This window comes from Ictalurus furcatus, chromosome 11 (assembly GCF_023375685.1).
Source record: "Ictalurus furcatus strain D&B chromosome 11, Billie_1.0, whole genome shotgun sequence".
Lineage (NCBI taxonomy): Eukaryota > Metazoa > Chordata > Actinopteri > Siluriformes > Ictaluridae > Ictalurus > Ictalurus furcatus.
In genome coordinates this window covers 4107380-4129741 of record NC_071265.1, presented here as the reverse complement: position 1 = coordinate 4129741, position 22362 = coordinate 4107380, and the positions used below count along the sequence as shown (strand labels likewise).

Genomic DNA, 22362 nt, shown 5'->3' with positions numbered 1-22362 from the left:
TCTGAGGGTACGGTTTAAAAAATTGAGGGCAGAATTCGAATTCGGTGTTCGATGGAGTAGGACGCGAACTTGGAGTCTCCTGCTGATTTCGATTAAAATTGTAATTAATTAGCGCTTTTTGGTCATATAATATATTTTGATTTATTCTACTTCGTTTCCTTATTTGCACTTTTAACTTTGTGGCACGTTAAGATGTCTGGAAAGAACACGAAAACCCGTGGTAGCATTCAGACACGACTGAGACCTAGTGTGCGCTCCATGAGCGAGTCCCCTTCTCCCCTGAATCCGCGTCCCCGAGCAGTGACCCTGACTTCGCCGCACTCAGGCTTGAGTTGCTGGCTTCACTGAGGAAGGACATTGCCGATATTTTTAAAAAGGAGTTTCAGGCGATGTTCAGGGATGCGCTGTCTACTATCCAGCTTGACCTGCAGGCCGTGAAAACACAGCAGGCTGGTGATAAAGTCGCTACCGAGGCTACCATATCAACACTGAAAGGTACTGTTGGGGAAATGCAGCACGCGATCTCCGGTTGCACCGATGACATAGTTCATATGAAGACTACTATCGAGTCCCTCACTGCGACCGTGACTCAATTAGAGAATAAACGTGAGGATTTGGAGTTGAGGTCATGGCGCAATAACGTTAGGATAGTCGGAGTTCCAGAGGGCGCCGACACCTGTACAACTGCTGCTGTAGCGGCCTTGTTAAAGGAGGCGTTTGGTCTGGAGAAGGAGCCGGTTTTGGACCGGTCCCACTGGACCCTTCAGACGAAGCCCAAGCCTGGTGAACGACCACGAGCTATTGTGTGCAGATTCCACTATCACAGTGACTGTGTTGATATTTTACGCCGTGCGAGAGAGCTCCAGCAGATTAAAACGAGGGATTTGACCATCTCCGTTTTCCCTGACTACACAGCCAAGACAGACCGGGCCCGGGCCGCGTTTAACGAGGTTCGGCGTCAACTTCGTCGTATTGAGTTAGCTCGCTATGGAATACTTCACCCAGCTCGGCTTCACATTACATATAACGGTGTTCAGAAGGACTTTATTTCAGCGGAGGAAGCAGGAGACTACGTTAAACTCTTGATATCGGGGTGAACTGCATCACCTATATAATGGAGTTTTTTTCACTTTTGTTTTGTTTTTTTGTGTTTTTTTCTTCTTCTCAATGAAATATTTGGGAAAGGGAAGGGAGGAGAGAAGAAAAAAGGTAAATGAATCACATGAAAATGAATCACATGTAAATGAATCACATGAAAATGAATCACATGTAAATGAATCACATGAATATGAATCGCATGAAAATGAATCACATGAAAATGAATCACATGTAAATGAATCATATGAAAATGAATAAATAAATTAAATTAAAAAATTGAGTGCACGGATTACAAATCTGAGGGCACGGATTACAAAACTGAGGGCACGGATTACAAATCTGAGGGTACGGATTACAAAACTGAGGGCACGGATTACAAATCTGAGGGTACGATTTAAAAAACTGATGGCACAGATTACAATTCTGAGGGCAGGGATTACAAAAGTGAGGGCACGGTTCACACATGGCTGTATATTTTTTTCTTACCTGACACTAGGGGGGCTCCATACCTTACTATCAAACACGGCTAATTTTATTATTTACACGCAGCCGTTAGGGTAACGTTAGATCGCTTACTATCAAAAACGATTAATTTTATTATTTACACACAGCGGTTAGCGTAACGTTAGCTCACTTACTATCAAACACGGCTAATTTTATTATTTACACAGCGGTTATCTGAGTGCTGTGACTAACATTACTGAAACACTGATTGATTCCAACACTACCAGCGTTAACACTGCTGCTTGCAGTGAAAGTAAGTTAGCTAACGCTAGCTAGCTAGTCATGAGTAACTGACTCCGCCCACAGCCAGGAGACAGAAATCCAACCACATTTCCTCAATGTTCATTTAAATTCATGTCTTTTTATCATGAGATCTGTTTTTTCTCCATTAAACTGTAACTGTAATGTATGAAGATCAGGTAAGACTTATATGCAGTCGTTATTGTGTAGAAATTAATAATTGTGATATTCATACGAAGTGATTTGGATTTCAGAAGCTAATTTAAATATAAAATGTTAAAATGCACAAAAATGTGATTGGTTTCTCGGCCATGCAAAAGTAATGGACGCTCAAATAATGATATTTGACATTTTTAGTTAATTTTTTTACTTGAAAGGTCTGAATAAATATCTCCTACTCACCTTTCTTCACTGCCAGTTCCACCGGTGTGTAAAAGTCTATTCCCAACATATAAACTGCACACTGGTACGTCCCATTGTCCTCTACAGTGAGCTCTCTGATCATCACACTGAACTCTGCTGATTTGGTGTCATCAAACAGTGAGAATCTTCCTGAATTTATCCACTCGTTTTTAGCTCCTGTCTTTATTTGGTCAGAACAGGATGTCCATGAACCCTTACAGAAATATTTTTGGTTTTCTCTGTATTCTGTATAATACTTGCACTTGATAAGGACTCCTCCTCCTGAATATCCTGTTATGTTCTTGGAGGCTCCTCCATCTAACAAAACACCAAACATCCATCTGAGCAAAACCTTCCTTCATGTAACACTGCTGCTGATAGTGAGGATTATTCTGAAGTGCATTTCTTTACCTGAGATCAGACAGAGGGTGAAGATGAGGAGGATCTTCATCCTGAGTTCACACTCCCAGATCTCCACACCAAGTCCACTTCAGAAAGATATTAACGCTCCTGTCGTGTTACACACTGTTACTGTCTCTGTCCCGCTCAGTGAATGTGCTGTGTGTCTTCATCTGTCTCTTAAGCAGGAGGTCATAGCACACCAACTTCCCCTTCTAGAAGTGTGATAAATAGCTCTACAGGAAGTGTATGTGTGAAATATGTGTGAACTACGTGCCTGTGGTCAGTTACCGTGTATAAACTATCATATGAAGGTGTGAGAGTGTTTAATATTAACATTCTGCATCTGAGCATCTTTCTCCATGGGAGTTATTTCTCCTCTCAGTGCTCCAGTATTAACTTTACTGAGGATATTTATTACTCCATGTCAGTGTGTACTGCTCTACTGCCAGAAGGCCTCTACTGCCCTCCACAGCACAAGGTGTGTAACAGAGGGAGAAAGATACAGTTTAAACTGAACACTACAGTATTCACCATGGAGGATTAAAAATGTAAATAATGAGAGAGCAGGACTTTGTCTGAATTGTAGAAGTTTCTGGTGCTGCTTTGGGAAAACACCTCCACATATTCATATATTCTGCTGTTCTGAGATCAGTTTCCTGCACAACAACGTCCCTGCTGTCCGTGTGTGAACACTAGGGGTGTAACACAGTGACACTTTCTGTATCTGTATCTGTTTAGTGATCTAAATATCCATATCTACTTGCAAATATTTCCTCTAATCCTACTGACCTGTTTATATAGAACCTAACCTGGACTTTGTATCAAACCTGTGTTTATCTGCCTGGTATATGAAAGCTAATCCAAAGTTAAGTGATGCTTAGTGTCAATGTTACTATGGTAACGAGTAACATATGAGACCATTCAGCATGTTCACCTTTTTAATCATGCTACTTGTGTTGTTAACGAGGTTTAAATTATTTCCGTCTCATAAAAACATCGTCTAAGTGTGATTATTAAATGGACAAGGCCTTCTAATGTGCTTCTACTTGCAAGAAAACATGATGAAGTGCCCTCTAGGCCGCCTTTTAAGTGGATTATTAAAAATGATTAGTCATCTAGTTTATTCAGATAGAAATTTCATTGGGATTGTTCTCAATCTGTGCACTTTATTCCTTTATTCCTAGGCTATATCTTGGCTTTCAAGAGCTTGAGCTGAGTGTGCAAAAGCTAAATGCTACATTACTAACATCATCCAGAGCTCTGTCGCTCACTGCTCCAACAAGCAGAACAATTCTGTAGCAGACACAATAATAAAGTCCAGCTATCCATTCATTTTCCATACCGCTTTTCCTACAGGGTCGAGGGGAACCTGGAGCCTATCCCAGGCAGCATGGGGCACAAGGCGGGGTACACCCTGGACAGGGTGCTAATCCATCACAGTTAATCACATACACATTCACACACCCATTCATTCACTACAGACACTTTGGACATGCCAATCAGCCTACCCTGCATGTCTTTGGACTGGGAGAGGGAACTGGAGTACCTGGAGGAAACACCTGCAGCATGGGGAGAACCCTGGAGGTGTGAGGCAAAGTGCTAACCACTAGCTAATTGAACTCTGTAACTCTAGCTGAACTGTTCTGTACAGGTCAGGTAAGTCCTGGGGGCGGAGCTTTGTGAACACATGGGTAATTGGGGAGAAGGTCCTCGGTGTGTTGGACTTCAGCTGTGACTGGATGTAACCGATCGGCGAGAGTTTCCGCACAACACAACTGAACACAGCTCCTGGCTACAGCCTGCAGAATGGGGCGGGGCTAAACATGTGTCGCTCCGACCATAACCGCTCTCATTGGTTAGTGGCGATGTAATGACGTCGACTCCTCAGAATGTTCTCATTGGACTCTATGCACAGTCACTTCCGCTTTCAGTCTCAGTGGCTAGCGCAACTTTCATTGCTGCACCGGAAGTGATTTTTGCTTTCCGTTTCAATGGGCGCTGTCAGCGTGGCTTTTTACACTCACTGCTTGTAAGATCTTCCACGGATTATTGTGAACGATGACAATCGCATTATGATGTTAGCATCTGTCTTTCCCTTATTTATTATATATTATAATAATATATTAACCTTATTTAAATATTCTGTTTATAGTTTATTGTTATATCTATTATTTTAAAATAAACCATATTTACATGTAGTGTCTTGCTTTAATCTAATGTTTACTACATGAATAAAAATGTTTTCTAATACCAGCCTGCTCTTATTTACTGTGCTGAGTTGCTTTGCTCAACCCTGAACATGTTCATACTCGCTTTTCAAACAGAAAAAAATACACTGAAAATGGGAAATGATGGAAACTAATCACAGAATTAAACTCTGAGGATGTGTTAAGTGGATGTGTCCATTCTAGATTCAGTAGGGGTCAATCACAATGTTATAGGACCCACTCATAATGGTGGTCATACTCTTGACCTTCTACTAACTTACATATTAAATATAGAAAATATCGTCATATTTCCTCAGTCTGAAGTGATCTCGGATCATTCTCTCATCTCGGTTAAATTGTGTATTGATCATAATATATGCACCTTGCCCGTACATTCATGCTGGTGGACTCTCCTCTTCAGTTCACCCCACAGGTTTTCTATGGGGTTCAAGTCAGGGGACTGGGATGGCCATGGCAGGACTATATATATATGACTAAGGGAATTTGGCCTATGTGTTACCACATATTTATACTAGGGATGCACCGAAATGAAAGTTCTTGGCTGAAGCCGAAACCGAGTATAATGAAAAACTTTCCCGAAGGCCGAATACCAAACACGTTTTTTCGTGTTTTTTTCGATTTATTTTGCCATTTTTGTTCACCATTGCATAAATGAAATAGTCAAAATGTGCTTTTTACTATTTTGTCTTGCTTTTCAAAGAAAAAATCAATTACAAAAACTACAATTTCAGAATATTTATTTAACACTGAACATTTTTTTCCATTCCAGCAGGCATAGGCTACCAACAAGGCACAATATAACTTTAAATAAATAAATTAGTAAATAAAAATATTTTGATGTGGTCATCTTTGAGCCCCCCTTGAATAGCCTATGTTAGGCCTATAACTGACTGCTGAAAGAATGGAACACTCTGTAGCCTACAACAAAAAAGTGCATTAAAAAGTGCATTGAAAAGAGTGCAGAAAATGGTTCTATCCGCTTCTATATGGCTGATTATATTGGGGATATATACCGCTCACGTCCCTGTACACCTCGCGGAGTATTATAGTGGATATAGTATAGTTAAATACGTTGTTAATGTTATGTACATTGATAGATTTAGTTAGTTTAAACTATAGATTAGTTCATTTAGTCCTCGCTGGTTTCTCCGCTCCCAGTCCATAGTACTAGTTCATGTTTCTTGTTTTGTGTTGTGACCCTGTTTTCTGTGACCTCACTCTGGTTGCTAGGCTACTTGGTCGCGTCATCAAACACGTCATTGTTCAGTCAAATTTATTCGGCCGAACACCGAAAGGGCTTTTTTTGCCATTTAGGCCACCAAACATTCGGTGCATCCCTAATTTATACCCTTGTGAAACAGGAGGTCATGGTTGAACAATTTCTTGTTCCTAGTCGCCCAGGTGTACTAAAAAAAAGGTAAAATATCAGTGGGAATATACTTCGAATATATTTTTCTCATATGAATTCATAGGGATGCCAATAATAGTTGCACACCTATACTTAATAAAGATTTTTTTTTTGAGAAACCTGTGTTGTGTTTGCAGTTGTTTGATATCCATGAGAGCAGAGTGTGAATTTTTTGAACAAAATATCAAAAGTTTTAAAAGTAAAGAAAGCCTTTCACAGCCTTCTTTGCTCATATTTACCAAGGGTGCCAATATTAGTGGAGGGCAGTGTATGAGAAAAATGTTATGATGATAGATACATTCTTACCATTTATCCTTTCTTTATTAAGTTAATTCATAATTTCTCTATCTTAAGACTTGACACTCTTGCTGAGAATAAATCATCTTTTATATAAATGTTAAAAATCTGTTGCGTTATTCTAAAGCAAATATATAATAAATAAATAAATAAACAGCCAGAGATTAACAACCATAAGAATGTGTACATCAACAAAATTCGTTGACATTGAGACTTATAGTTCTTAATGCCCATGTGACATGATGTGACATATAAGGCTAAGTGAAAATCAGCCAAGTAAAGCAGTAAGAGGATTCTTCTTTGAAAATGTACTTATGAATGGAACATTAAAAAAAAAAAAAAAAAAAAAAAAAAAAAAAAAAAAAAATTGACAATGTATTAAGTGTGTTGTAGCTTATTAATAAACAATAATATCAAACACAACTTAATATCACATGTGAGTCGTAAGCATTGTTACCAACTGCATTTCCTGTGATAGACCCGAGGCGTCGACCTCATTACATTGCCACTAACCAATGAGACCAGTTATGGGCGGAGTGACGCATGTAGCCCCGTCAAAAGTGCAGCCCCGCTCCATTCTATTTGGAATTGGGGGCGGGCTGAAGGTGTAAAAAAAAAAAAATTCAAATGTTGAATCCTACGGAAGCCCTAAGCGGTCATGCATTGTTAATTTTTTTCTTAGTTGTTTTCTCGTGATCAGGACATAACCAAAGTTGTACGTAATATAGTCCAGAGAAAATCTCCTGCCTTGTGAGTGGGACTGGTGTTGCATGCATGTTGGCATCTTTGGCCTCATAAATGTAATAATTGCCCGTTGTAGAGATGGACTTTATCTCCACATTAAGAGAGAGGTGTGTCTCCTTCTCAAGTATCGGACACTAATGTGGAGGTCCTCAATCCTGCATGGATGATGTATTTTTGTAAGCCAACACCAGAAGGTAGCATCAGCCTGGTTCCCTCTGCAAAAATCCAATAGGATTTTCCCATTGGTTTTTAGATTATTGCAGAAAATAAACTCTGTGACCAACTAAAGTTTATGATTCTCACACGTTTTGTTTATCAAGAAAATCTTCACAAAATAACACAACTTTTATGAATTTTGCAGCCTAAATACAATCGCCAGTAGAAAAACGCTAATGTTAGGCTATAAACGAACTACACCACAGTCGCATGACTTCAACGTCAGCACCGCTACGCTTCCGACAACTCTTTCAATCTTTATTTAAAAAACACTACCATTGGAAAATATTATAACTGATAAATCTACAAGTTGGAAAGTCTGAGTGTGGAATATTTGTGCAAGAGCGTGAGTATAAACACAACGAGGCTGTAGTAGATGAGTTTTCCTGTTCGCCGTGATGACGTTTAATTTCCTCGATAATCTCTGTACTCTCATTTAGCCACTCGTTAGCAGCCACCTTTTTCAAAATCATGAGTGGAGTACTACTGATATCTTTTATGTCATAGAATAAAACGTGAAAAAATCTTGAGATTGTGTTAACCACAGACCTTATTTTAGACATTTAACCAAAAACCCATTCAAAAAACCCACTGACTTCGGGACGATGGATGTCTAATACATAGAATAATTAAGTCCAGATCACGAGAAAGCATTAAAGAAAAATTAACAATGCATGGCCACTTAGGGCTTCCGTAGAATCCACTCCCGCAATCCTCACAGACTTAATCTTAAAAAAAATAATGACCACTTTTGTCTTTTTTTTGCCTAATAATAACCAACATATGATGATGATGATGAAGAAGAAGAAGAATCTAAACAAAGCGGTAGAGTTCCAGTGCCACAGGGTTGCAGCACTAATGATGAGAAACTAGCCTCATGAATTAACATGACTGACTGTATCATAGTCACACGAGTCCTCTTCCTTCTTAAAGAGAATCTGTGGAACTGCATCATTAGAGCTGGTGGCCCTGGAGTGAAAACTCACTGCTGCCTAAGTCAGACCTTCATCAGATTTCTCAGCTGAGAGACGTGTGGGTAACTGAGCTGTGGAGTAGATGTCCTGATCAGAGGGGATTGAGGGTCGTTGAATAGTAGAATAAACAGTAGAATCACAGAGGATTGTGGATAACTCTATGTTTGAATAAACAGTTTCAGGATCAGTGAGGATTGTGGGTAGTTGAGCAGTAGAGTAAACTGAAGAAGATCCAGCGTCTGAGGCAGGAAGTCGTCTGGTGTCTATAATCTCCTCATAGAAACAGATATCAGGAGGAACCTGAGAGCAAAGAGAAACAAAAACAAAGAATATAAATGTTTTCAACAACAAATGTTGTTGTTGTAAAAGACAATATATTTTGTACTGAGCACACACTGATGAAGACAATTACCCCTTGGTAAACCTCTCCTGAGGTTTGGACAGAACTCCTGCCAGTAGAAAATGTACCTCCTGATAACAGAAGTCAAGTAATCAGTAAATGTTATAAACACTGTTATTTTTAGATTTAGATTTAATTTAGTTTTGGAATCAGTCATGAATTCATTTCCAGTAAATGCTTTACATTAGTCCATTACAGGACATCACACATCCACCTACCAGCATGTTTTTGTGAGGTGAGATATGCAAAACTAGCTAGTCTTACGACTAGCAAGAGCAACCTCTAAATCATCTGTCCTCATCCTACTTGACCTCTCTGCTGCTTTCGACACTGTGAACCATCAGATCCTCCTGTCAAGGCCTTGATGCTCACCTACAAGATCTTGTCTGGAACAGCACCCTCCTACCTCAACTCTCTCCTGAAGGCTTACGTTCCCTCACGCAATCTGAGAGCGATTAGTGACCGACTCAAGGGCCCTTTCCAGAACCTTCAAACTAACTGTTCCTCAGTGGTGGAATGAACTTCCAACCTCAAACCAGACCACAGAATCTCTCACCATCTTCAAAAAACAGCTAAAGACCCACCTCTTCCATGAACACCTAACCAACTCATTAAAAAAAAAAAAAAAAAAAAAAAAATTTGCACTTACACCTCTACTCTGTGCACTTTGCTTCTTCTAGAACTCAATTAATGGATCTTGTATGGTAGCACTACTTGTATTGTTCTCTGCTTGATATATCGCTTTGCTTGTATTTCCTCATTTGTAAGTTGCTTTGGATAAAAGCGTCCGCTAAATGAATAAATGTAAATGTAAATGTAAAACAGGAATCCAAGCTCAGGACTGAATTCTGGACACTGGAGCTGTGAGACAGCAACACTACCTGCTGCACCACTGTACCACCGATCATCAACCCGTCACACCAAATTAAACCTGTTACACACTGATAATGTGTTGTGTTTGTGTTTGGGTACCTTGCATCTTCTGTCTTTTTTGTAGAATCACAAAGAGGAATGAGATTGCAATCAGAAGCAGCAGCAGAATTACAGACACAGTGATCACAGTGGAAGCTGGAAATCCTGGAAGAGAAACAAACAGACAGTCACTTTAACCTACATGCTGATCATTCATAAGGGATCAGATTCATCAAAGTCATGTAGTTAGACTCTGGGGGTGATGAGGATCTGAGCAGAATCACCTGCTGGAGGAGAAGCTGGAGTAGACTCAGATGATGATGATGATGATGATGATGGTTGTGTTGGTATCGAGGTTGAAACTGGGACATGTGGATCTAAAGCAGTGAAAAGTTTAGTTAGATAATGAAAGACATTAAGTGAGTGAATCTAGTAAATGACTGATAGCAGTACAGATGCAACACAATACAGTGTACATTCTCTATGTGTGGGACTTCAGAAATACTGACTGAGACAACGTGTCTCCATGTCTCTACAAACTCACCAGTAACTGTCAGGTTGATCTGTGTGAAATAAACCTTGTATCCATCATCAGATGTCCAGGCTGCTTCAGCTCCACACCAGTATTCACCAGAGTCCTGCTCAGTTACATTTCTAATACTCACAGTCAACATTTGTGTTTCTCTGTCATCATACAGGGAGAATTTCCCCTCATTTACATATTTTCTGCTTTCTTTAACAGATTCTTTATAAGAACAAGCAGCACGTTGCAGCCTTGTCTTGCAGAGAAACTTGGGGTCACTCCTGAGGGATTGTGGGTATTTACAGCTGATATTCAAATCTCCTCCTACATGGACAGTCTTACTGATGGACTTCTCATAGGACAGATCTGCAAATCACAACCAATCAGATCAGTTTATATGTGTATATGTGTCCTAGCTCTGATTAACAACACTTAGACAGTTATACAGTAAATTTACAAGTAAATCTGATGTTTCTTCTGATAAAACACACTGAAGAATGTTCCAGTGTCCTCCGTAATCAGCTCTCTGATAAACACACTGAAGAATCCTGCACTTCTGTTGCCCTGAATTGAGAATCTGCCATCATGTGACCATTCACTGTTTAGTTTTGTTGTTATTTCATTAAAACACCACTGATGTGTTCCCATCTTACAGAAAGATTTGGGTTTGTATTTATATTCATCCTCATATCTGCACTTGATGTTGATTCCTCCCCCTGCATATGCACTCACTTCTCTAGAGACGGAGCCCCCTGTTAAAAGCAAGTTCAACCCTGCTCAAATAATTAAACTGGAAGCAGTTAGTAAAGTTTATACTGCAATTCAAGTGAAAAAAAAAACTTTTTTCTTTCAAGATGATGTCTCACAGGCAAATTCATGACTATGCATCTGATTTAATTTGTCAGAAAATTTACTAAGGTTCAGGTTACGATTGACAGTCAAAATCAGGAAGCTCATGGTAAAAAAAAAAAAAAAGTCAGGTGAAGTGTCAGGCAAACAGAACAGCACCGGGCAATCAGAAACTAAATGAAGTGTGTAAGCAAAAAGTCAAAAACCAGAAATAATGAGCAATGAAATCATGCTCAGAAACACACACGGCAGTGAAGATAATTTGAATAGATAATGAAGTAAAATTAATACAAGGAAGTAAATGAAGGAAGCAGGAAGTTCAATAGTTTGCAGGTCAGTCTGAATTCAACTTGATATTTTAAATGTAGTGCAGAAATAAAGTTCAAATGTACAGATTGATTGGTTTCTCAGCCAGGAAAAGGGGAAAAAAATTAACTCATGATCTCAATATTTGAAGGATAATATAAAGAGTAAAAATATGAAAAATATGTTAAAATGATACATAAGTATAGAAATAAAGTATGATTACTTTGTATTTTGTCTGCTAATGACACTAGAGCTTTGTGAAGAAAAACTCAAGGCAGCGGTGGGAGACTCACCTTCCTTCACCTTCAGTTCCACCGGTGTGTAAAGGTCTATTCCCAATTTATCAGCTCCACAGTAGTACGTCCCAGTGTCCTCTACAGTGAGCTCTCTGATCATCACACTGAACTCTGCTGATATGGTGTCATCAAACAGTGAGAATCTTCCTGAATTTATCCACTCGTTTTTAGCTCCTGTCTTTATTTGGTCAGAACAGGATAGCCATGGACCCTTACAGAAATATTTTTGGTTTTCTCTGTATTCTGTATGATACTTGCACTTGATAAGGACTCCTCCTCCTGAATATCCTGTTACTTCCTTGGAGGCTCCTCCATCTAACAAAACACCAAATATCCATCTGAGCAAAACCTTCCTTCATGTAACACTGCTGCTGATAGTGAGGATTATTCTGAAGTGCACTTCTTTACCTGAGATCAGACAGAGGGTGAAGATGAGGAGGATCTTCATCCTGAGTTCACACTCCCAGATCTCCACACCAACTCCACTTCAGAAAGATATTAAAGCTCCTGTTGTGTTACACACTGTTACTGTCTGTCCTGCTCTGTGAATGTGCTGTGTGTCTTCATCTGTGTTTTAAGCTGAAAGTGATGCAGTAACCACTTCCCCTTCTGTCAGAGTAAGAAACAGCTGCAAACCTCATTCTATGGGGTCTACCATAGGCCTGCGCAAGGACCCCTCTTTAGACCTGCGGTTACAGGACTCTGCACTTCCTTGATCAAATGCTAGGTGGAAATCAACTTTAGGGCTGTGAAGCAAATAAGAACCATGCTGATTATTTTTTTTTCAATTAGCTAATACAGCTCATTTTTTACAAATCCGCTAGCTGGCTGAAAGGATAATGTTGGGTGTAACAAGCCAGGGCTATGTAATTCATATTTAATTAACTAACTTGTCTTTTTATTTTTGTCATTCTTATTATATCTTAGGCTTTTATTTTGTGCAAACAATAAGTCATTACCAGTGTGTAGATAATTTCACTCAGCTAGTGCACAAGAGCATAACCAGAGGTGTAAAAAGTGCATAAAAACTGCAATTATGTGACATTATGACGTAATGTGTCAGAATCTTATTCAGTTTAAAGCACGGAGCCAAAAATATACTGGAGTTATATTAAAAAGGTATTTAGACTGGGTGGCACGACGGCTTAGTGGTCAGCACATTTGCGTCACATTTGCAGGGTTGGGGGTTCGATTCCTGCCTCCGCCCTGCGTGCAGAGAGTTTGCATGTCCTCCCCGTGCTTTTAGGGTTTCCTCCAGGTACTCCGGTTTCCTACCCCTATCCAATGATGTGTTGTAGTCTATATGGCATTTCCAAACTATCCATAGTGTATAAATTGTTGTGTGTTTGTGCCCTGCAATGGTTTGGGTCCCCTCGCCTTGTCCCCTGGGATATAGGCTCCATACTCCCCCGTGACCCTGTACAAGATAAGCAGTATAGAAAATGGATGGATGGATAGAGGTATTTAGCTTTAAACAGTCTTGGAAATGTAAAACGTAGGCCTAAATGTTTTGGCGTGGAATTAATGGGTGATATCGGTCCTCACACAGAGATGAATTGCTTTAGTAGGTTGCTTCATTTTACACTGATGTCAGTTTGGGTTTGGTTTGGCAGACTATTCTCAGCCCAGCAGTGACACCGAGTTGTTTTTGCATGCACACACACGCACACGCCACAAACTAATACCTGCTCAGTGGTGGTCCTGTGATGGTCCTGACCAATGATGAACAAGCTTAAGGAGGACTAACAAATCATGCCGAGAAACAGATCTATAATTTCAGAAGTACAGAATGCATCTCTATGGAAAGTAAACACGATAAAATGGACAATGATTGCAGACACAAGGTAGGTGTACCTAATTACCTGTAAGCATATCATTTTTTGCATGCAATGTCAGATATTCGATTTGATTTGAGACCATATCAGCACACGTTCTTCAGCCGATGTACTTGTATGCGGATAAGCAAAACGATTTCATTTACTCTTGTCTTGAATGTGGTCAAAGAACATCCCAGACAACTCGGAATGAGGTTTGAGTGATCCAATCATAATCCAATCAGCATGAGTATCAAGTCCATTTACACTGGCATTTGATGCACTCAGGCGAAACCCAGTCATGATCTGATCACTGAAAACGCACATTAATTCAGGGACACTTTTCATCTGCCAGTTATTAGGCTCACAGATAACTCGGGTTTGCTGGTGTACGTAATCATATTTGCTGTCAGAGATATGAAACTGAAACTTCTCATCGAGTCCCAGTGTTTGTGGGGTTAAATAAATGAAACGACCAGCTAAATGAATACTATTTATAATCCCACTATCCGGTGTCCCTTTTCGAGTGTGTTTTCTTTCTCATGTCGTTTCAGGGAGTTTTTTCATCACGACTGTGACCTTTGACCTCTTGTATATGGCTCTAAATCTATGGATTTATGTAAGGGTGCTTTTTGGCAATGTTTATAATTAAAAACAGTATACAATTAAAAAGTCAGTGTAGATGTAGTGTAAGGCATTTGGCAGAAGCCCTTATCCAGAGCAACAAACAGAAGTGCTTTGAAGTTTCTATCAATAAATACATCCTGATACTGGTTCACTAGGTCACGGAATAAAAACGCTTTGAACTACAGAAAGTTTCAGAGTTATATTTATTGTAATAATTTAGCAAATAAAATAAAAAAGTCATGAAAAGCAACATTATATCAGTACACGTATAAATTATTTAAAAAATTAAATGAAAAGACTAAATGAATAAGAAACTGAACCACAATCTGCAACTATTAGAGAAGACAATACAAGATTCTTTCAAAGCACTGATCTCACACCATTTCTTTTACAAAACTGGACACGTTTTGTTTTAGGCCACTCCGGCCAGCCCACGTCACGAAGACGAGTCCATGGAGGCGGATACAAATGCAAAACAACCAAAACAACCAGAAAGTAAACACTACTTAAACTATCAAAAAGACTATGCCTAGTACAAACATCAAATGGAACTAACAAAACTTAACATAACATGAACATAATGCTCCAGCAAACAAAGTGAGAACACAAGGAGCTTAAATAGAACAACTAATCAAGAAATAACAAACAGGTGGGCATGACTGAGACAGGAAATCAGTGAGACAACAGAACAAGAAGTCAGGGTGCCCTCTAGTGGCCCAAGGTGGAATTGCCCTTGTGGACCATGACAGCCCAAGTTTTCTAGTTTCCTTGAACTAAGGAAATCCATTGAAGTAAGTGGACCACTCATGAAATTTGTGAACAGATTGCTGCGCACTGGATTCTGAATGACATCACGCCAAATGTAGATCCCATGTAACACAACAAAATATTCCACAACACACAGTCTAGTTAGTTTGATGGACTGATGTGTACAAGGCCTGTGATGTTTCGGGCTCAGTGTGCACACTAATCACGACGGATTTTGCCAAGGCATTTGATGCTGTAGATCACACAGTGACAGTACAAGGCCTCCTCGATCGTGCAGTGAGACCGGACCTAATCTCATGAATTTGCAGCTTCACGACTGTCCATCGCCAAAAAGTGCATCATCAGGGATATCTCTCTGATTGGGAATATCAAACATGTGGAGTTGCACAGGGATTCGTACTAGGGCTTATAGTCTTCTTAACGCTGATTAACAGTGCTCTCCTGGATGGAACAGATTACTGGAAATATGTGGATGATATGACATTGGCCCAGATGTGGACACCCCAACTACCCTGTACCCTCTGGACAGACCCTGAATGGTCTTAACAACTGGGTAGAGGAACATAAAATGAAACTCAACTCAAGGAAATGTAAAGTTTTATGTTACCAGCATGAGACATAGACCGGCCAGGCCGAGCCTCTCCACTGATCAGAACATATTGGACGTTTGTGACCTAGTCAAAGTCCTGGGGGTTATCATCCAGGGTAACTTGAGATGGGACAGTCAGGAGGACCACATGTTGACCTCAGCCAACAGAAAGCTTGAGGAAGAGGAACAACAGGAAGACGTGCAGAAAAGGGCTTGTAAAATCATACTTGGTCAGAGGTTCCTGTTCTCACTGCTCTTACCACACTTTGGCGGTGTTCACACTACATGACTTTCACACACAGAATAGCTGACACATGGCTGACACTGAAACTACATGACTTGACTCACTTGCAGTCAGTTGGTTAGCATTGTACAAGCACCAAAATGAGATACTGACTGGATTATTGGGGATAAAATTGTGTAGAATCTATACTTTAGGGGAAAAGGGCCCTAAGATTCACACATCGTGAACAATAGCTCAGAACTGAAGTAGGTACTTATGGCTTTGGGCTTTCTAATGATGATGAGAAACAAGAATTTTCAGCCAATTGTGGTGCTATCTCACCACTATAACATCTGATACAGATATCTTCAGTGCATCTGTTCAGGCACATTACTGGATTTTGCTTCAGATATTGTTTTGGGCTCAAGCTGTGGAGGGGAAGAAGAGGAAGAAGAAGAAGAAGAAAAGAAGAAGAAGAATCTAAACAAAGCGGTAGAGTTCCAGTGCCTCATGGTTGGAGTCCTAATGATGAGACACTAGCCTCATGAATTAACATGACTGACTGTATCATAATCACACGAGACCTCTTCCTTCTTAAAGAGAATCTGTGGAACTGCATCATTAGAGCTGGGGGCCCTGGAGTGAAAACTCACTGCTGCGTAAGTCAGACCTTCATCGGATTTCTCAGCCGAGAGACGTGTGGGTAACTGAGCTGTGGAGTAGATGTCCCGATCAGAGGGGATTGTGGGTCGTTGAACAGCAGAATAAACAGCAGAATAGAATAGAATAGAATCACAGGGGCTTGTGGGTAACTCTGTGTTTGAATAAACAGGTTGAGGATCAGAGAGGATTGTGGGTAGTTGAGCAGTAGAGTAAACTGAAGAAGATCCAACGTCTGAGGCAGGAAGTCGTCTGGTGTCTTTAATGTCCTCGTACTCACAGACATCAGGAGGAACCTGAGAGCAAAGAGAAACAGAAACAAATAATATGAATGATTTCAGCCTTTTTGTTGTTGTAAAATACAATATGTGTTGTACTGAGCACACACTTATGAAGACAATTACCCCTTGGTGATTTCCTGAGGTTTGGACAGAGCTCCTGCCAGTAGAAGCTGTACCTCCTGATAACAGAAGTCAAGTAATCAGTAAATGTTATAAATGCTGTTATTTTTAGTTTTAGATTTAGTTTAGTTTTGGAATCAGTCATGAATTCATTTCCAGTAAATGCTTTACATTAGTCCATTACAGGACATCACACATCCACCTACCAACATGTTTTTGTGAGGTCAGATATGCAAAACAGGAACCCAAGCTCAGGACTGAATTCTGGACACTGGAGCTGTGAGACAGCAACGCTACCTGCTGCACCACTGTACCACCGATCATCAACCCATCACACCAAATTAAACCTGTTACACACTGATAATGTGTTGTGTTTGTGTTTGTGTACCTTGCATCTTCTGTCTCTTTTGTAGAATCACAAAGAGGAATGAGATTGCAATCAGAAGCAGCAGCAGAATTACAGACACAGTTATCACAGTGGAAGCTGGAAATCCTGGAAGAGAAACAAACAGACAGTCACTTTAACCTACATGCTGATCATTCATAAGGGATCAGATTCATCAAAGTCATGTAGTTAGACTCTGGGGGTGATGAGGATCTGAGCAGAATCACCTGCTGGAGGAGAAGCTGGAGTAGAATCAGATGATGATGATGATGGTGATAATGATGATGATGATGGTGATAATGATGATGATGATGATGAAGGTTGTGTTGGTATCGAGGTTGAAACTGGGACACGTGGATCTAAAGCAGTGAAAAGTTTAGTTAGATAATGAAAGACATTAAGTGAGTGAATCTAGTAAATGACTGATAGCAGTACAGATGCAACTCAATACAGTGTACATTCTCTATGTGTGGGACTTCAGAAATACTGACTGAGACAACGTGTCTCCATGTCTCTACAAACTCACCAGTAACTGTCAGGTCGATCTGTGTGAAATAAACCTTGTATCCATCATCAGATGTCCAGGCTGCTTCAGCTCCACACCAGTATTCACCAGAGTCCTGCTCAGTTACATTTCTAATACTCACAGTCATCATTTGTGTTTCTCTGTCATCATACAGGGAGAATTTCCCCTCATTTACATATTTTCTGCTTTCTTTAACAGATTCTTTATAAGAACAAGCAGAATCTTGCAGCCTCGTCTTGCAAAGAAACTTGGGGTCACTCCTGAGGGATTGTGGGTATTTACAGCTGATATTCAAATCTCCTCCTACATGGACAATCTTACTGATGGACTTCTCATAGAACAGATCTGCAAATCACAACCAATCAGATCAGTTTATATGTGTATATGTGTCCTAGCTCTGATTAACAACACTTAGACAGTTATACAGTAAATTTACAAATAAATCTGATGTTTCTTCTGATAAAACATACAATTAAAGATCCTCACCTTCTCTTGGAAAATGGTCTGCACTTATATAGCACTTTTATCCAAAGCGCTTTACACTGTCTCATTCACCCATTCACACACACACTCACACACCAATGGTAGCAGAGCTGCCATGCAAGGCGCTAAGTTGCCAGCGGGAGCAACTTGGGGTTCAGTGTCTTGCCCAAGGACACTTTGGTATGTGGAGTCACGTGGGCCAGGAATCGATCCTCCAACCCTACGATTAGTGGACAACCCGCTCTACCACCTGAGACACAGCCTTACTTTCAGCTTCACTACAGTACAGTGTAGATCTGTATTTCATCAGACACAACAGCACACGCGTATGTTCCAGTGTCCTCCGTAATCAGGTCTCTGATAAACACACTGAAGAATCCTGCACTTCTGTTGTCCTGAATTGAGAATCTGCCATCATGTGACCATTCACTGTGTAGTTTTGTAGTTATTCAATTAAAACATCACTGAGGTGTTCCCATCTTACAGAAAGATTTGGGTTTGTCTTTATATTCATCCTCATATCTGCACTTGAGGCTGATCCCTTGATTAGATTACTGTAAACACTCTCCCCTCCCTGTGAATACCCCCCCCCCCTTCCCCGGTCCTGTGTTGATGCCTTTTTTCTTTGTTTTCTGTTGACTGAGGTGTCCCCTCACCATTTGTGCAGTTACATACCTACCTGTTTCATGCAAATATGCCCTCCCATCTAGCCAATCATTACATAACCAATTGTCTCTGTTGTGTCAAGCCTGATATATACTCTGACTTTCTTTGAATAAATGAGTGCCATTTGAACTTTGTGTGTCTGTGTCATGTGGTAAACTCTCCGAAGGCCTTGGTGTGGGAAGTGTGTAGTGAGGCGAGGGCGCGATCTTTCTAGTTAAGAATCGTAACCCAGAGATTCTCTAGTTTCAAATCCTAACATTCCTCCCCTTGCATATGCACACACTTCTCTAGAGACGAAGCCCCCTGTTAAAAAACAAGTTAAATGGTAAATAATTAATTAAAACTGGAAGCAGCTACTAAAAATTATACTTGAGTTCAAGCTAAAAAATCCTCACAGTAAAATGATTTTTCTTTTTCCGACATAATGTCTCACTCGCAACTTCATATCTTTAAACACAGCTCACTTTCTATAAACTGACTTAGAGTTAAAGGAAAGGTTCAAGTTTGTATTTTTGTAATGTCTTCATTTCTATGAAATCTTTATAATTTCAATCTAATTTTATTATTTACACACAGCGGTTATCTGAGTGCTGTGACTAACATTACTGAAACACTGATTGATTCCAACACTACCAGTTTTAGCATTGCTGCTTGCAGCCCACAGCCAGGAGACAGAAATCCAACCACATTTACTCAATGTTCATTTAAATACATGAATAATTACTTTTTTTTTCTTTTTATCATGAGATCTGTTTTTTCTCCATTAAACTGTAACTGTGATGTATGAAGATCAGGTAAGACTTATATGCAGTCATTATTGTGTAGAAATTAATAATTGTGATATTCATACAAATTGGTTAGGATTTCAGAAGTTAATTTAAATATAATATGTTAAAATGCGCAAAAATGTGATTGGTTTCTCGGTCATGCAAAAGTAAAGGACGGTCAAATCAAGTTTTTTTTTTTGATTTTCAGTCAAGTTTTTTACTTGAAAGGTAAATATCTCCTACATTTACATTACTCACCTTCCTTCACCTTCAGTTCCACCAGTGTGTAAATGTCTAACAATAAATCTCTATAAACTCCACAATAGTACGTCCCAGCATCCTCTACAGTGAGCTCTCTGATCATCACACTGAACTCTGCTGATTTGGTATCATCAAACAGTGAGAATTTTCCTGAATTTATCCACTCATTTTTAGCTTCTGTCTTTATTTGGTAAGAACAGGATAGCCATGGACCCTTACAGTAAAATTTTTGGTTTTCTCTGTATTCTGTATCATACTTGCACTTGATAAGGACTCCTCCTCCTGAATATCCTGTTACTTCCTTGGAGTCTCCTCCATCTAACAAAACACCAAACATCCATCTGAGCAAAACCTTCCTTCATGTAACACTGCTGCTGATAGTGAGGATTATTCTGAAGTGCATTTCTTTACCTGAGATCAGACAGAGGGTGAAGATGAGGAGGATCTTCATCCTGAGTTCACACTCCCAGATCTCCACACCAACTCCACTTCAGAAAGATATTAAAGCTCCTGTCGTGTTACACACTGTTACTGTCTCTGTCCCGCTCTGTGAATGTGCTGTGTGTCTTCATCTGTCTCTTAAGCAGGAAGTCATAGCACATTCACTTCCCCTTCTAGAAGTGTGAGAAAGAGCTCTACAGAAAGTGTGTGTCTGACATATAGTATCTCACAAAAGTGAGTACACCCCTCACATTTTTGTAAATATTTGATGATATCTTTTCATGTGACAACACTGAAGAAATGACACTTTGCTACAATGTAAAGTAGTGAGTGTACAGCTTGTGTAACAGTGTAAATTTGCTGTCCCCTCAAAATAACTCAACACACAGCCATTAATGTCTAAACCGCTGGCAACAAAAGTGAGTATACCCCTAAGTGAAAATGTCCTATGCACTTGAGAAAATTTCAAAGTTATTTATTGCATAACATCAAAAGTGAACAGTCCATAATGAACTCAACATAAAAAAAAAATTATTTAAATGGCAAAAATACACTGTGTGCCTTTATCTGAATAAGCATACACGACAGAATCAGAGTCTTGATTATGAAACAGAGGGCATGAGGATGGCTGATATAAGTACGCAGAGCAGTAATAATGAGTGTGGTCACTATAAGACAAAGTAAAAATGAACAACAACATGTGAAAAAAAAGTGAAGTGAAAGTGAAGTGAGCGGGTCAAGCTGATTTTGAGACTTTGGGGTTAAGATAAGACGAATGTCTCCACTTCTCTCTTTCTTCTAGCACTCACACACTGTAAAGATACTATTTAAAATCATACTCCTATATATAGCACAATGCATACCTTTCTCCATATATTTAATACATACTGCATTTCTTTCCAAACATACCATAGTCCACACATACAATACACACCACACTCAGTACATACCATACGTTCATATAGCTATTCAAAATGGATGAAAATACAAAGATGAATATAGCCACAAGCAGTGATCATATTAAAGAAAAATCACAATCTGCACTTATTGTAAAATTAGAGAAAATACCAGAAGCTACAGTGGACTGGTGTTCCTCCCAGGGTGTATTCCTGCCTCACGTCCAGTGTTATAATACTGACTGGGATGAATGGATGCATGGAATAATGACGATGATGATGATGATGATGATGGTGATGCTTAGAGACCTAATTATTATAAACTAGCCACATGAATTAACATGACTGACTGTATCATAGACATATGATATCTCTTTCTTCTGACAGATCATCTTTGGAACTGCATCATTAGAGCTGGTGGCTGCTGCGTAATTCAGGCCTTCAGCAGATTCCTCAACTAACTGCTGATCAGCACTGGCTGAGGAATCAGAGAGACTTGTGGGTAACTGAGCTGTGGAGTAGATTTCCTGATCAGGAGGGATTGTGGGTAATTGAGCAGTAGAATAAACGTTTCAACTACATGTTGGCGTAAACATTTTGAGGAGGATCAGAGGGGATTGTGGGTAGTTGAACATTGCAGTAAACTGTTCCAGCGTCTGAGGCAGACAGGCGTCTGGTGTCTTTAACCTCCTCATAATCAAAGCCAGTAAGCACAGAGAAACAGAAACAACACATATAAATGTTTTCATGGATTTTCAAAGACAGTAAGTTTTGGTACTGAACACACACACTGATGAAGACAGTTACCTCTTGGTCGTTTCCTGAGCCTTGGAGAGAACACTCACCAATAGAAGCTGTACCTGCTGAAATAAAAAACATCCAAGTAGTCAGTAGTTGTTATTACTGTTGTTATTATTAGCTTTGGATTTTATGATGGCCGGAAATCCTGTGGTGTATTTATTCATCTGTATTATGGGTTCATTTTCTGTCTCTTCTCATCCGTGTTCATTGTTGGTCAGCATGGACAGGATCACTGTGTCACTAACTACTCCTTCT

At 39.7% G+C, this 22362-nt stretch overlaps 2 protein-coding genes across 3 annotated transcripts; one reads left to right on the top strand and one right to left on the bottom strand.

Annotated features, from left to right (window-relative positions):
- The first annotated feature begins 253 nt into the window (after window positions 1-253).
- Window positions 254-4885, top strand: LOC128614458 (uncharacterized). The gene is made up of 2 exons (XM_053635750.1): window positions 254-1209; window positions 2261-4885. Exon 1 carries the CDS (start codon window positions 390-392, stop codon window positions 1095-1097), a length of 708 nt encoding a protein of 235 aa, XP_053491725.1. The 5' UTR covers window positions 254-389; the 3' UTR covers window positions 1098-1209; window positions 2261-4885.
- A 9289-nt stretch (window positions 4886-14174) lies between these two features.
- LOC128614453 (polymeric immunoglobulin receptor-like) lies at window positions 14175-20829 on the bottom strand. Of its 2 annotated transcripts, none has more exons than XM_053635735.1 (7): window positions 20381-20829; window positions 19967-20287; window positions 17793-18137; window positions 17494-17625; window positions 17270-17374; window positions 16885-16940; window positions 14175-16776 (listed from the first exon to the last, which is right to left on the bottom strand). In XM_053635735.1, the coding sequence occupies exons 1-7, from the start codon at window positions 20418-20420 to the stop codon at window positions 16363-16365; spliced, it is 1413 nt and encodes a 470-aa protein (XP_053491710.1). In that variant the 5' UTR covers window positions 20421-20829; the 3' UTR covers window positions 14175-16362. The 2 variants fall into 2 exon arrangements, with proteins under 2 accessions (XP_053491710.1, XP_053491711.1); XM_053635736.1 differs by having other exon boundaries at window positions 20189-20287.
- Between the last annotated feature and the right edge of the window lie 1533 nt (window positions 20830-22362).

What these genes read in the sequence shown, in the direction of transcription:
- LOC128614458 (XM_053635750.1), top strand. Translation starts at nt 390, where the DNA reads ATGTTCAGGGATGCGCTGTCTACTATCCAGCTTGACCTGCAGGCCGTG.
- LOC128614453 (XM_053635735.1), bottom strand. Translation starts at nt 20,420, where the DNA reads ATGAAGATCCTCCTCATCTTCACCCTCTGTCTGATCTCAG. An exon ending in CACCCTCTGTCTGATCTCAG is followed by an intron (nt 20,288 to 20,380) that starts GTAAAGAAATGC and finishes GTGTTTTGTTAG; the next exon opens with ATGGAGGAGACTCCAAGGAA. An exon ending in GGAACTGAAGGTGAAGGAAG is followed by an intron (nt 18,138 to 19,966) that starts GTGAGTAATGTA and finishes TGTGATTTGCAG; the next exon opens with ATCTGTTCTATGAGAAGTCC.